The 16,359-nt window shown below is 33.3% G+C and overlaps 2 protein-coding genes across 2 annotated transcripts; one reads left to right on the top strand and one right to left on the bottom strand.

Annotated features, from left to right (window-relative positions):
* The first annotated feature begins 379 nt into the window (after positions 1 to 379).
* LOC105837741 (SPRY domain-containing protein 7) lies at positions 380 to 5,195 on the top strand. Its single transcript, XM_012682782.3, has 5 exons — positions 380 to 673; positions 1,273 to 1,417; positions 2,189 to 2,466; positions 2,619 to 2,721; positions 2,805 to 5,195. Exons 2-5 carry the CDS (start codon positions 1,315 to 1,317, stop codon positions 2,900 to 2,902), a joined length of 582 nt encoding a protein of 193 aa, XP_012538236.1. The 5' UTR covers positions 380 to 673; positions 1,273 to 1,314; the 3' UTR covers positions 2,903 to 5,195.
* Positions 5,196 to 6,463: 1,268 nt separating this feature from the next.
* Positions 6,464 to 12,610, bottom strand: LOC105837742 (heparan-sulfate 6-O-sulfotransferase 1). Its single transcript, XM_012682783.3, has 4 exons — positions 11,861 to 12,610; positions 10,413 to 10,816; positions 9,249 to 9,428; positions 6,464 to 6,884 (listed from the first exon to the last, which is right to left on the bottom strand). The coding sequence occupies exons 1-4, from the start codon at positions 12,243 to 12,245 to the stop codon at positions 6,567 to 6,569; spliced, it is 1,287 nt and encodes a 428-aa protein (XP_012538237.1). The 5' UTR covers positions 12,246 to 12,610; the 3' UTR covers positions 6,464 to 6,566.
* Between the last annotated feature and the right edge of the window lie 3,749 nt (positions 12,611 to 16,359).

The raw sequence follows: 16,359 nt of genomic DNA, 5'->3' as shown, positions 1-16,359 counted from the left end.
TCTCTAAAATAATAAGTAAAATTTAAGCAATAGAAATGACAATTTGTTATTGAAAAATATTGTTTATAATAAATGATGCCAAAAATTGAAATAGAATTGTAAACTATAAAATTAATTCAAATGAACATTAATATTTGCATGAACAAAGAATTAAAGTTGAACCATGTAACTCGACATTAAATAAAAAATTTTTTTAATTTATTTTAATATATTATTTTTAATTAATCGTATTTTTTTTATTACTCTAAGTAACAATTACAATTTAAGTTATTATCAACTCTATTAAAATTTAATCGTGATATTTCTCATATTATGTGAAAAAAAGAGAAAATTTTCTTAAATGCGCGCCATACATTATGATGTGGATTGTGGATCTCCATTTGTGTTATACGCTGTATTCCGATATTACTGTCAGTACTGAAAATCTATAGTGTACGTAACAGAAACTATAGATTTTCAGTATTGGCAGTAATATCGGAACCAATCGAAACACAACCATAAAATCTAACCTGAGCTAACCTCAAAACGCAGACTACGTTGTTCGAAGGAACCAAAGAATCCTTTGAGTGTTTTAAAATTATTTTCAACGCTAAACGCGAGAGAGTTACGAAATAATGAAACACCATGCGAAGATTGCGCCATTGAAGTCTTTCACGCTGATTACGATCTCTTGGTGAGAAAGTGTCATTTGTATGAGATTCCGCTAAACATAAATTTAAATGGTATCTTGGGTTTTCGCCAATCGCGGTGTGTAACCATTCACATTGAATGGTTTTTACGCATCTCTGCAACAAAAAACTCGGACCATCCCAACAGAAGAAGAAAAGAGTAGAAGAGGAAAAGTCACATCTCTTCTAATTTACGATGTCGTGTTCACCGAATCTATCGAATCTCTAAACGACCTCCTCCCAACAAGCAAACTGCCCGCGATATGATTAACAAATTGGCAGTAGATTTGAACACATTTGTATCCAGTTATTGCAACAGATCACGATAGATCTGGCATTATTTACATCTGAGCTTTTGTCTTGCTGATAATAATTTGATAGCGAATTATCAGCACACAGAAACCAAACGAAATCTATCGTTTCATACATTTAACGAATTATAATTATTTGAATGATTGTGAGACGACAGAGTCGCTTAACTACCGCAAGTCATCTGCTGTTGTAGTCTGTTTTCCATTATATTTTTGCTGGCATCTATATTAATGGATTCTATTATATTTTTGCTAGCATCTATATTAAAATTTATAAAATTTATTTTTGTCAGATTTGATTATCTGGGCTGTAAAACCTCCGACGATTACGGACAATGTTCTGCTGCCTGAGAAACTGCTTTGATGGCCTTGGCTTTACTGTGACTCAAGCACCAAAGCGGGAACGAAATCCCATTGCCTTAGACACAACTCACATGGGTAATTGTCGTAACGATATAAAACATTATTTTTAAAATTAAATGTATCTCTGTAAAATATCTCAAATAATTTCTTCTATTGTTAAAGACTTTGCTGTTCCTATGAAACTATCTTTAATAGAATCATAAAAATATATTTATATCCTAATGTTTAACGGATTATTGGTTTTTAGCATGTGTGCATTGAAGATAAAAGCAACCTTAATAATATTGCTACAATAATTCTATAACAGTAAAAGCTTCAAAAATTGTTTTAAACCATCCGATAATATGCCATATCTTCTCAATATCTACGTCCAGGTCCACTTGTGAATCTGAAAAATACTTTTTACACACGTGTGTGTAAAAAGTATGTGTATATATATATGAAAATTGGTTATTTCAATATTTTTTATTAAAACACTGTAAAATATCAATTGAAAACTAAATTTAAAAAAAGTATAAAACGTTCTAAACTTTAATATGCTCTTTTAAATTGGCACAATTTCAATAAATGATATTAAACTTGTGTCAGTTTTCATATAAAATATTTTTGATTAATTAAGGAAATACTTTATGAAAAAAAGTGAAGAGGAAAATATTTATTTAATAGCATAAAAGTCGCACAACAATTTTTTCGAAATTCTTTCAACACCTTTTTCGTACTTTTCATGAAATGCGAAAAAATATGCATATGGGAACTTTTGAGCGATATAGTGTATATTTTCAGCTTTTACTAAAATACTTGGATATAAAAGATGTAATTTGAAATTTTGCTGCTGATTTTATACAGGAAATGAGGTAGTTATAGTGAAAAATGGTCTAAGAATATGTGGAAGTGGCGGTGCCTTGACGAATGCTCCTCTTGTCCAGAATAAAAGTTATTTCGAGGTGAAAATACAACAGGGCGGTGTATGGGGCATCGGACTGGCTAGGAGAGAAACGGATCTTAATATCGTTGTAGGTGGAAAAGATTCGGAAAGCTGGGCGCTCGATTCCGATGGTATCATAAGGCACAACGAACAAGAGCTTCACAAGATTCAAAACCCCGTACAGGAAGGAGATGTCATTGTACGTTGACAAACTGGCATTTAGTTGAAACATTTAGAAGAAAAACTCGACCCAACAAAACTCGAAAAATAAGAAAAAAGAAACATACATTTTTAATTTTTTAAAAATATTGTGCATGTGTTGTATGAATAATCAAAAAAAATTTTTTTTAGGGAGTATCTTACGATCATGTAGAGTTAAATTTTTATTTGAATGGAGAATCCATGAATGCACCAGTTATAGGTGTAAAAGGACGAATTTACCCAGTGCTATATGGTATTTATTGTTTTAATGAATAAATAATCTTTTGTGAGACAACCGATTTTTATAAGTATAACGTGTAGTATTTTAATTTTTAGTGGATGATGGAGCCATCCTGGACTTGATTCTAGAAAATTTCATTCACACTCCACCGATGGGCTTCGAGAAAATAATGCTGGAACAATCATTGCTTTAGCAGAGCGATATAAGCAAAATTGTTATTGTATTGTCAAAATTGACACTCCTCCAATTCGAGTTTCGTTAAACATTGAGCCAAATTAAAAGTTCAAGTTGAATGCGTTAAGAAAAGAATGATAACGAACAGCAAACCACAACAGCATAGTATTAAGAAATAATGTCACAAACATTTGTCATGACAATTGCATGATAATATATTTAACCAAAAAACGTGATATAAGCGATTTGCCTAACGATATGAAAATTTGTATCTATTTTTCGATCTATCTCTACAGAACAGAGATTCACGATAAGCAGATTTTACATAAATGAAAGTGAATTCTTTAGATTTATTATATAAATTAAAGGGTTTATATATACAACGTTTAAACTTTCGAGTGAGTTAGATTTAACTCTATTCCGATCTGTGTATATTACAATAATTCTACATACCTTTGTATAATTGTATAATAGATGTAATCATAAATATGTGTGTACAATTTGTGTTTTACATATATATATATATATATATATATATCCATACATGTAGGCATTGTATACATAATGATTTATTAACCTTAAATTAAAATGGTATGGTATATACACTGGCTTAAATAAGGTACCGACGGCTTTAGGCCTATTGTTCGCTTTATTAGGCTAGTGTCATGGCATCTCGTTAGCTCTCTCTTTTTTATAATTCCTTTCTCTCGCTATAAATGTCGTATTAAACATTAAAGCTAACGTTTCAACTTTTCTAACATATTGAAAATTTGCGTCTCTTTTTGCATCGTCATCGTCAGTCAAATACAAACGGTTAAAATGATTCAATTATTGTGTACACAAATACATTTTTCAAACATATGTATGTTGAGCTCAGGTATATATATATATATATCCGATTTACAAAATTTTGTTCCATAATAAACCGCATACTATTGCATGTAATAAAAATTAAATTTTCATAAATGTTTTTTTATTCGACATAAGAATCGATCACAGTTAGATAAACGCCTTTAATCGTAATATGAAAAATGATGAGTTAAAAGGATAAATGTTAAAGTAACCGCTAGCGCTTATCATCGATGCAATGAACTCTTCAAATAACGAGTATAAAAAGTTTCTTACGATTGTTTGTGCTGCAAGCTTCAATACTTGCTGAAACATATCAAATCTTTGGTCCTTAATATTAATTGTAAACAATTATTAATATCATTAATGTCACACGCTTAACTTATGCATTTATACCATACAAATAGGTCATTCGATTGAAACAATGTAATTTTAAATTATTATCTTATATTATTTGCCATATAATGAAATCTTTATTATTGTATTAGATGTAACATAACTATTTTTAGCAGATCCTTTCTTCTTAAATACAAGATTTTTATGGCACTCTGTTTCTTATATAACTTACTAGATACGTATATATTGTATTCATTCGAAAGACCATCCTCAAGAGAGCCTTTGTGATCTATTATTAACTAGTTATTAACACTACACAATTCTAACAGCTGTATTACATTTATTTTATGACTGGATGATATAAGATAGTTATAATGGTAACCCATTCGATCGCAGTCGCCTTATTGCACTTTTATTACATATAAAGTCTCAGTGTTACATCTGTCAAAGTAGCACTGACTATTATACAAATAATCACATCATCTGATGCATTATACCGTCACTTAATTAAATTATATAGGCCTGCGATAAAACAATTTAAATAATTTTATTGTATGTGCGTGCGTGCGTGCGTGCGTGCGTGCGTGCGCGCGCGCGTGTGTGTGTGTGTGTTAAGTGGCGGAACTTTCGACATACAATGTAATTATTTGAAAGTTGAACACTGCTTAAAGCAAAATATTATAATTAATGAACAGTAGCACTATACAAATAAATTGAATGTAAGGCCGTTAAATGATCTAATCTCTCGAACAATAACAATAGCAAAACAACGATGAAAGATGAAATCCTTTTTTCCCCATTTTCAGACATTTCCATTTCGTAAAGATACGTATATATCGATTAGCATATGGCTTACCATAGTTAGCATTTTTCTCTTGAACAATACAAAACATTTCCATACAAGGCTAATGTGAATATCGTTTCAATTATGCCGCAAATAATTTGATTAAAAATATTACTTTCAGATATATTTACAAAATTCGATATCTACTTTTTAATTACAAACATGTTTTAATGATACAAAAAACTGTATAATGCATAAAATGTACCAAATGTTGAAAAATTGCCGTTGCCCCTGCTATCCCTGCTTTTCTTAAATGACAATATGAATAATATAACTTGAGATCTCATATGTCTTCTTTATCTTTTAAAACACGATCTCTTTATTATAAGTAACTAGAATATCTTGTGCAATAATTAGCAGTATATTTATATTTGTAAATTTAATATAACAAATATTTTAAAAAATTAATATCATAATTATTCAACATATTTTTTTAATTTCAAATTGTGATTCTTCCGATTCGTGTAATTTTTTAATGCAAAGTAATTTTTATAAAGATTTCTAAGAATAAATTGTCAGTAGTTTAGATTGATCCGTATACAAAGGTGATTCACAACAATTTTCTATTAGAGATGTGGAATAGAAACTTTATGCTAAAGAGATATTTTTGGAAATGCAGAATCAAGATTTTACAAATAATAATATGAAATAAACATTAATTTTCATTTTGTAAAAGATGCTATTTTTCTTATTTTTTGCTGTAAAAAAATTATCTGTATATAATGTAATAAGTTATATAATATATATGAATTTGATTGTATAAACATTATATTATAGCAGCGTGTTATAACAATATTTATGTAAAAAATTTACATTAAAGATAAATAAAAACAAATATCTGTATATAGAGCTCATACAAAAAGAATATAAAAAATGAATAAATCGGCATAAAGATATACATATGTATAAATTAATGTTAGAAAAAACATTATTTGGCATATATGGCAATAATTTGCAGACAAGTTATAAATGTAAAAAAATCAGTAATTTTACGACTACCTGTAAAATTGTAAGCAAAGATATGTTGCTTATATATCGAAGAATGTTTATAGATAATTTGCGAGCATTTCATGATAAACAATCTTTGCGATTGCTAGAATCGACTTCTATTATTCTATATTTTCTTCTATTCAAAGTCAACTTTTTCTATTATTCTTTAAATTGAAATTCTTCTCTCGTGTATTTTTAATATTCACATTTTCCATGTGACTAAATAGCCAAATTAAAATGAGAAAATGCTTGATGCCAATAATCTAGAATAGAAGAAATTATTTGCATTTTTAAGTTATGTTCAAAACTTTTTCATCGAAAATTTTACTAAAAAGCTGTAGTTTATGTTATGGATACTATAAGCTTTTTAGTTAAATTTTTTTCGAGGAGATGTTTAGAAACCAGGCCCTAGACACATTTTTTATACTCTTAAGCTGCTGTCAAGATACTGTCAGATTCATCACGTTAAGGTTCTCGAACCTTTCTTTGGTCTTAGTCCAAGTACATTTCTGTGCTTTTGGTTTACGCAGATAAGTGATGATTTATATAATATATAAAGTATTTTTTTGTTTCAAGGACACTTCCCTGAGACGCTTAGATCCAGTAATGATGCTTGATATCGAATCGCAAAGCGTCGAGGATTGCTTAACAACATACTCACACGTCATTCGTTATCCGTGGTATCTTCAATTACAGAATCCCAATTGAATTCTGTGGCACTTTGCCTCGATGGCAATTCACCGAGGTGTTGGAATCGTTGTACGAAATGTGGATCACGATCTCTAAGCCGTTTAAATCTTTGAAAAGCGAGATTCTTCGCAAATTCGTAGAGCTCCAGGTCTAGGCTATTGAGCCTACGAACGGCGTCCAATTGTTCCGCGCTGAGAGTTGCCATAGTAGCCGCGCTAAGCGTAGCGTTGTGCTGCTCAAACGCAATTGCAAATCGCATTTTAAACGTTTCCTCGAAAGTGTACTGCCCCACCTAGTATGTGAATTAAATTCGTATATTTGTCGTTAATATGCATATGAAATATAATGTAAAACATTTAATTATCAATTGTATGTGCGTGCGTACGCGCGCGCGCGCGCACATACATATTATACACATACGTCTTATTTAAAAGTATAAATATAAATGGCCACTGTACCAGTTACAAAACAATCGCCAGTAAAATACTGCTAAAAAATATACTAAAATAATAAAATTTCAAAATAATACATTATAAAGTAATTTATACTGGAAGAAGGATGTAGTGGAAGGGGAAAGTATTGGAGGGAAGAGGGAAGGAGAGTAAGCCAATGAGTGAATGAATATGGAAAGATGTAATGTAATTGTTAGAGCAACGGAAGCGGAGGTCCCTAGTATAAATGTATGAATGTGAGGTTGAATGGAAGAAGTGTTCTCTCTCTCTCTCTCTCTCTCTCTCTCTCTCTCTCTCTCTCTCTCTCTCTCTCTCGAAAATGTATGCGTAGCGTAATACTTTGTAGTACTTTGAAAGAAAAGAAAGACCGTAAACGGAGCGGGAGTCCACTGTACCCCGCAAGGGCTGTGGCGAATAAAGTTCTATTCTATTCTAATTCTAATTGTAAGTAACTTATACTTTTTATCTCATTTTCATACAAATTTTAATAAACTGTTATTTTTTACTTACTAAAAATGTAATTACATCAAGTTTTATTTGTTTATTGATCGATGCAATTATTCTAAAATATATTTTACATTATGCTCTATAGAATAAAATCTTTAATCGCTAGCATTACATTGCCAAGAAGGAGATAACATTATGCTCTATATAAATTCTTTGAAAGCATTAATTTTAAAAAAATTTGTAACAATATTCATAATAATTTGAATTGCTGTATTATTACAAAATTCAATTTCTTGTTATTAAATTCACGAACAGAGATCAAGGTTAACAACTTCAACTTACCAATAATAATAACTCATAATATTAAAAAAAAGCTAATATCTGTAATAATTATGTCTGTAATGCTATATCAATCGTATAATAAAAACCATATGGAAAAAAATATCTAATAATTATTATCCAAATAAAAAGACTTGAAAAGAGAGAATATAGGATTATTGTATTAAAAAATATTATTTATCAAGCATAATAAAAATGTAAAGTGTAAAAAAATTATATAGAAGACAAAAGTTTTCTTAACATTTGCAGATTGCATTTAAGCATAGAACAATCGTAATAAAAATACGACTTTAAGAACAACAATAAGTAGTTTATGGAATAAACTCCCCCCTCCCTCCCTCCCTCCCTCTCTCTCTCTCTCTCTCTCTCTCTCTCTCTCTCTCTCTCTCTCTCTCTCTCTCTCTCTCTCTCTCTCTCTCTCTCTCTCGCTACCAGATGTTATTAAAAGAAAAACTCTCATAAATATTTATATTTAGACATCTATTCTTAAGCAGTCAATCCGTGAACGTGACTTAACAAAGAATAACAATTTTATATAGCTTACAATACTGGCAAAGCAAGTAAAATAATTCCTTCAGTTTTCTTGCAATATAAGAAAACGTTAATAAAATTTTAAAAAGTTTATGATTAATATATAGGCATTTCTTTTTTCAAATGTTTTGACAATTTTCTTAGCTTAGCGTTTATTGTCTAAAATAATATAGTTTTCAAAAGAGTTTTAAGTAATTTAATCAAATAAAATAAAAAAATTTAAAAAGCTATATATATAGAGGAATGAAATTTAAAGAATTTTTTAGAATTAAAAAAATAAAGTATCACCGCATATATCAATTTCGTATAAGGGCATGAAATATTTAAGAATTATAAAACTCTTTAAATATTTAATATAATAATGAAAATGTGGCAATGTCACGTAATATTTGTTACTATATTTAAATCATTATTCTAAATTACAATTCTTCCTCAATTTTCTCCACATCAATAATTATCTCTTAATGTTATAACAAAATATGTTTTATAACAAATTGTTTTAATTACTTTAATTGTTTATTATTATTATTACTATTGTTGTCGTTATTTTTTTGGAGATGTCAATAACTTATTAGTTAAAAGATGTATATGAACAAAAGATCATACAAGTAAAGACTTTTCTTCCACTTTTTTAACCTGGAGGATCTCTTTAACATTTACTAGTCTACTAAATTTGCTATTACTTCCTGAATTATTCCGAATATTTTTAACTGTAATAATTTGGAGCAATTGATAAAAAAATGTTTTCGTATAACAAACACTGTGCGAGTGTTGTAATAAAAAAATCATAATGGACGCAAAAAATGTGTGTGCGTGCGTGCGTGCGTGGTAATGACAATGATAATAGTAAAAAGTAATTGCGCATAATAATGAAATGTGTCGCATACCTTTTGATACTCGGTCAGCATGAAAAAAGGCATGAATTGCAAGTTGTGCTTAGCACTGGCCAAAATTAGACGGTCTCTATCAGTTTTGCTAAGAGTAGAGTTGTAACAGCCCACTATAGATAGATCCGCCAGCATTCTAGTTTGACGATTTCTCGCCAAATTGTAAGGACATTCCATAAACTGCACAGATATATGATAAATTTCATTATTAAATTTCCTAACCGAGTTTCCTAAACTGTGTAAATAGTTGTGTGTATTCTTCCTTTATCTAGTATTATTCAGATTAATGTGTTTTTCTTGCTCATTGATAACAACTCGCAACCACAATACGTTTATTATAGAAGAGAGTTATCTAACAGGAAGAGGAAGAATGGTAATAAAACTCTTGGATACTGACCAATCCAGCAAATATTTTTTAATATAATTGAAGAACACTCCAGTTTCGACCAGATGATTTCTGGTCCTTATCAAGTGTAACTAGAAATTACAAAGAACCAATAAATAACCAACAATTTTTACACCCGTCCGATCACACAATAAATAATTAGATTTATTAAAAATATATAAAAATATCTCGTATAAGTTACTTTAAGTACATTAGATGTCTATAAGTGTCAATTCAAATGTGAACTATTAGTTCAGCAGACGTGTTAAAAAGCACGTCCGCACTTTGCAACCTCCAATCCCCTCTTTCCACTGACAAAGGTTACACTTGATAAGGGCCAGAAATTGTCTAGCTGAAACGTGTGTTCCTCGATTATATTAATAAATATTTGTCAGATTGGTCAGTACCCAAGAGTTTTATTACCATTCTTTAATTGCTGGCAACTGAACGATATTCTATTAGGAAGAGAAAGGGTACTTTTAAGACAAGACAAAATTTTTTTATCTTAATGTATTTAGATCAGATAAGCTAATAAATTAAGAAAATATTGTGTGGATAAAAAGAGAATCGTCATAGATGGTAGAAATTAATTAGTTATTAGATTAAGGATTACAAATAAATGTCTTTAATAATAAAAAATATTGTTAACTAAGTCCCTTCCTGATAAAGAAAGTAAATAAATGTTATCCTTCATGTATCTAGAAATATAACACGGCAAACAAGCCATTGTAATTAAAAAAGTCAATGTCAAATAAAAGAAACAGCGCGCGCGCCGTTACCTCTTCTAAAGTAACACCTTTCCAATTGGAGCCATCGTAACACTGGGGTATATTCGCTTGAGTACCTCCACACCAGTGGCGAGCACCTCTCCATGTAGCACCTCTCTGCACATGCCTAAATTCGGAGAGATACCTTGCAACGGGATCTCTTATAATAGTTATGTAAAAGTAACGGCGTTTAATGCCTTCTCCTTCAATTTTATTGAGCTCCATATCTACGCAATTCGTCAATTCGGTCCAGTCCGCATGCAGTCCGCACTTCCAGCCAGTGGAGTACCGCGAGAACAACCAGTTTTCATTACGATTTGGACGGAAACAGAAGCAACGCTTGCGTCGTCGTTGACACGAGCATGGTCTCTGTAGCTCTAAATCTCGCACTAAATGTTTACCAAATAGTGTGCCACCTATAAACAAAGTAAGGATAATGTTAAAAATCTTGTGCGACCAACATATATTTTATAATAATAAAATCAATTGTATTCAAAATTAATAAAAATTATTTACATGCATTAGTACATTTGGATAGTAAATTTAGATAGAAATATATTTTAAAAAAGTTCTCCAGCTTAAAATAAAAAAATGTGTGCGTGCGTGCGTGCGCGCGCGCGCGCGCGCGCGCGCGCGCGCGCGCGTGTGTGTGTGTGTGTGTGTGTGTGTGTGTGTGTGTGTGTGTGTGTGTAATGCCTACATATTAATATAAAGTTATTCTTTAAAAAATTTTATCAAGATGTTATATTCTGTAAGAAGACTAAAGAACCTTCTTAATATATCTGTCAAATAATTTTTATCATATATTTATCAATATCATGTGATAGTTGACTTTTTAAATATGAAACCTTACTGCAAATATATGTTGCAACAAAATGCATCTTAATAAAGGAATTTTTTTTAATACAAAGAGAAGCAAGGTGCAAAGGATATGAGCATGCCAGCATACTAAATAACTGCATACCTAAATTATTCCTTCTTTCTAAGGATAGGGCCTGGGGTTTTAAGCATGCCTAATGAATAATGTAATGATTTGAGTACTACATATATACAACACAAAATCAGACATAAAGAGGGAGTGATATTGGTTTAGGTTCATTTTTTACAATATTGGAAACTCTTCTTTTCATTTCTTTAGGAAAACAAAATTTTTGCAACACTTCTTTTTTTCTTGTAAAAATTAAAATTTAACACAACATATCTGTTTCAACAAAACAGTTTGCATATACTTGATGTTACTAAATTGCTTTTAAATTCTAAAAAATAAACTCTAAAACTAATAGTAGCAATTAGAAAGAGTAAGAGTTTCTATTTTTTATATGTATGAGTCAACATATAAACAGTAAACACAAGATAAAAAACAATCAAAATATAGGCTGTTTCAAAATCTATAGTTTCCATTACGTACACTACAGACTTTCAGTACTGATAGCAATTTTAAACACAGCCATAATACTTGCCTGTCTTTTGTATGTGAAGGAAAACCATGACATCGTGAGCGTTGATGTCAAACTGAAAGGTGTCGTTAGCGAAGACATCATCGTAGCCCAAACTACCTTGGATGCTCTGCAACTTGAAGGCAGGATGTACCGAGAGCAGGCCGTTCCTGTCGAGCTCGACAGACACGGAAGACAACGCGGCGGACCCGGCAGCGATGACAGGCGGCACGGCAGCGACGGACAGACTCTCGGATAGCCTAACGGACTCCTTGATCTCGCGATTCGTCAACGCGCATACATGATCCGGACAAAAGTAGCCGAGGTAGACGATCCCGGTCAGCGCGAGGAACAAGCATACCCCGACGACGCTGCGCAGACGGTGTCTGCGCGGATGCCGTGACTCCATTCTCGTCGACGCGGGCCACCCGCGTCACATATATTCGATTTCCCCTCGTCCACCACCACCACCACTATCACCACCGCCTCCGCCTTCTCCTCCTCGACTTTCTGCCTCTTCGAGAACGCAACGAGCTCGCTAGTAGCAACGTCTATCCCCGTAGCGTCGAGTACACCCGCTCGTCTGCCCATTATTATTGTCACCCATGTTTCACGCCGCTAGAATGCTCAGCTTTATGAAAGTACCTCAACAGAGAACGACAACACACTGCCGTACCGTATACCACCGTATACCACCGCTGACTACCACACGCTGTGACTGATGTGATCTACTGCTGGTGCTGACACTGCTGACATCGAGCACGTTAGAGATACTATAACAGAGATTCGCCAATGCGTTAACGATTTCTGATTGGCTCCCGTCGCTTGGGGTATAACCGGAAGTATGAGAGAGAAAGATAGATATAACTGACAGAGAAAGCCTAGCCGATCTAACCTGTCACCTGTCACCTGTCAAAAGAAAACAGAGTAAACCGCCATCGAAAACGTCATATCCGATATCCGGTTTTACCCCAAGACGGCACATTGGCGAATCTCTGTTATAGTATCTCTAGAGCACGTTAGCCATGACAGAAGCAAACAAAAATTTACCCAACCGTCCGAGAAGAAAATTGACCAATCGAGTTTCCGTCTGATTGTATGTCACCACCATAGACATAATAAGCATAAACCGAACATTCCGCTGTATAAGCATTGATCCATACGAAAAGAAAGAGAAAAGATATAAGAAGACCTTCTTTCTCTTTTTAATGCTGGAGAAGTGGGAAGCACTTCTCCTCATCTCCTCGCGTCGATTCATCATTTCCCCTGTCAGACTCTCCCTACTACGATGATGTCAGAGAGAGAAAGAAACTCTTCTTCTTTTTTCCTTTAGTTTTCTGTCCCTAGTGGGACACAGTTGGTCTGTTCTTTCTAGCAGTACTGTTGCACTGATGCAATAAGTTAAAGTAAGACAAGTATATTTTTTTTCATTTTAACTTATTGCACCAGTGCAACAGTGCAGCTAGAAAGAACAGACCAAGTACCACGAAAGTAGCTCTTCTTACATCTTTTCTCTTTCTTTTCGTATTCGTTCCAAAACTCATAGAAAAAAAATTGTCGCATTTATGCCCGATTTCTTCACGTCCAGGGGCTCTATTCTTTACATCCACGTTTGGCGCTGATGCTAGTCAAATATTGGTCGCACAAAAAAAGCCACGGTGGCCGCTCTTAGGTTCCTCTCTGGTTAGAATGAAAAAAAAAATATTTGTCTCATTAATTCTAACTCATTGCACCAATGCAGCAGTGCAGAAATAAAAAACAGATCTGTAGTCATTGACCTAGTTTACACCGAGCACTTGGTACGCGTATCAAATAGTAAATAACTAGTGAATGTGTTTAATCATTGGCTGATCAGCTTAAATTCACTACTTGATACGCATATCAAGTGCTCGGTGTAAACTAGAACTAAGTTATTACTGCCAGGGGCTCGATTCTTGAATTCATTCGCAAGAAAACGTATGCGCAAATACCCGCTCTAACAGAAAAATTGCAAGTTTATTGGTTAAAAGTTATACGATAGCCAATAAATTTTCAACTTTTCTGTAAGAACAGAATTTGCGAATACGTTTCTCTTGCAAATGAATTCAAAAATCGAGCCGTACTGAAAATCTATATTAGTTTCCGTTAAGGCCTAAACACAATGCCAGGCAACAGGCAATAGGAACAAGAAATAAAGAAAGAGAAAAAGAGAGAAGAAGATCCTTTCTCTCTTTCTCTTTCATTATTTCTATTTCTATTGCCTGTTGCCTGGTATTGTGTTTAGGCTCTTACGTACACTGGCAAAAGCCCTTTTGCCAAAAGGTTTATTCTGGTTGTCTACACTTTTACACTTCTACGAAAAGTATAAGTTTTTATTGGCTGGTTAAAAATATAAACCAATAAGAACTTATATTTTTCGTAGAAGTGTAAAAGTGTAGGCAACCAGAACAAACCTAATGTTTCAAAATTGCTGTCAGTACTGAAAATTTAAGCCCAGTCTACAATGAGTCGTTGGTCGTTGGTCGTAAAAAATTTAACCAATTATGGCCGGTATTCATAGTCGGATCTTATATTTAAGATCATCTTAAGTACTGTCTTAAGATGCCATCAACCAATCACAGAGCCATATTAGCATCTTAAGACGCAAACAAACCACTTATTTTAAGATCGTCTCAAGCAATGTCTTAAGACTTAAGACATTGCTTGAGACGATCTTAAAATAAGTGGTTTGTTTGCGTCGCCAGGCGCCGACATGCTTCTACTCACTCCAACGCATTCTAATAGGTTGGCGTCATCGGAATCAACGTATTGGAATGCGTTGGGGTGAATAGGAGCATGTCGGAGCATGTGACGCGAACAGACCCAAGATTTGACTATGAGTGCGTTCGGGGAGACGCTATTAGCGCTACCAGCATCAGTCCATCTTCATTACTCATTAAAAGTGAAACAAGGATAAACTGATGCTGATAGCGCTAATAGCGTCTCCTCGAACGCACTCTATGGCCGGTATTCATAGTCGGATCTTATATTTAAGATCATCTTAAGTACTGTCTTAAGATGCCATCAACCAATCACAGAGCCGTATTAGCATCTTAAGACATTGCTTGAGACGATCTTGAAATAAGATTTGACTATGAATACCGGCCTATGAATACCGGCCTATGTTCGGTTATTCTTCTCTAAGATCAACTGTGATTGGTTAGATTTCTTATAACCAACGACTAACGACTTATTGTAGACCAGCCCTTATAGTTTCTGTTACGTACACTATCGATTTTCAGTACTCTGACAGCAATTTTGAAACACAGCCACTATAGATTTTCAGTACTGGCAGTAATATCGGAATGCAACGATGCATCCATTTTTTTGCATTTTTGCAATCATTTTACCAGTATGGCCGCCCGGGAAAAGTTTTTGAACGCAGGCAGCCCATTCTCTTACCCTCCCCTTCTCTCACTCTCTCTCTCTCTCTCTCTCTCTTTTTCTCTGTTCTGATGTTTTTACATGTGTTGCGTTATACATGTATTCATATATTTCATAATGGACACAAATAGACATTTCCGACACTCCTGGTTATACGCAACATTTTGATTATTAACAAGCTGTGTTCAAACAGAAATCATTCACATCGATGCGTTATCGGTCTCTTCCGCAACGATGTAAAGTACTTAGAAATTGAAAATGCGCTCTGAAGATTGTCTAAAATGTATCAAATCATTTTACGTCAGAAGACTTCCACGATACGCGAGGTTAGGATGTGAGGAATGCTCGTAAAAGAGTCAAGCGACCGTTCAGGCTACTTTCAGGATCACTTTCTATCGCCTGAACTATCGCTAATCAATCCGAAGATTTAATCTTAAGCTGCGCCACGAACCAATCACAAAAAACTCTATGCCATACATGAATATAAAAAGAATATATGTAATCGAATGACGAATATTTTGTATAAAGAAAAAAGAAATATTTCTCTCGTGTTGTCACGTATTAATATTTCACATCTCAGCTCGGTATCCTGGCTAAGACCCTGGTTAAGTATGAAGCACAGTTCTCAGGCAGAATCAATAGTATGAAGCTACACACATGCTCGCTATATGTCTCCCTGTTACTCATGCTTTGCATTTCTTATGGGTCAAGCTGTGATCGCTCAAACAGCAGCTCCAAAGGACGTAATAGTAACAATTGTATCCCAGAATTTCTACCATGTGAAACATTTGCATCAGACTCCTGTCGAGATACTCAAGAAATTCAAGTCACATTTTCTTCTAATATAGTTGAAAATGAGTATATAATCAAATTCAATGGTTACTATAAAGCAAGCACACGAGAGAGTTACATAGGAGCGGTATTAAATTCAGCTGACGTTAGGAACTGGAGAATCATACAGCGTGACAATGCAGCATCTATGTATCCTAGTGATTTTGATATTGTGCACTTAAAAGAGTCAGACAAATACGAAGGGCTCAGGGCTCTAAGTAATCATCCACTCGTAAAGACTGTATCGCCACAGAGACTTATACATAGAACCCTAAAATTTATCAACATAA

Source organism: Monomorium pharaonis, unplaced genomic scaffold, assembly GCF_013373865.1.
Source record: "Monomorium pharaonis isolate MP-MQ-018 unplaced genomic scaffold, ASM1337386v2 scaffold_599, whole genome shotgun sequence".
Classification (NCBI taxonomy): domain Eukaryota; kingdom Metazoa; phylum Arthropoda; class Insecta; order Hymenoptera; family Formicidae; genus Monomorium; species Monomorium pharaonis.
This window is presented reverse-complemented; position numbering and strand designations above follow the sequence as displayed.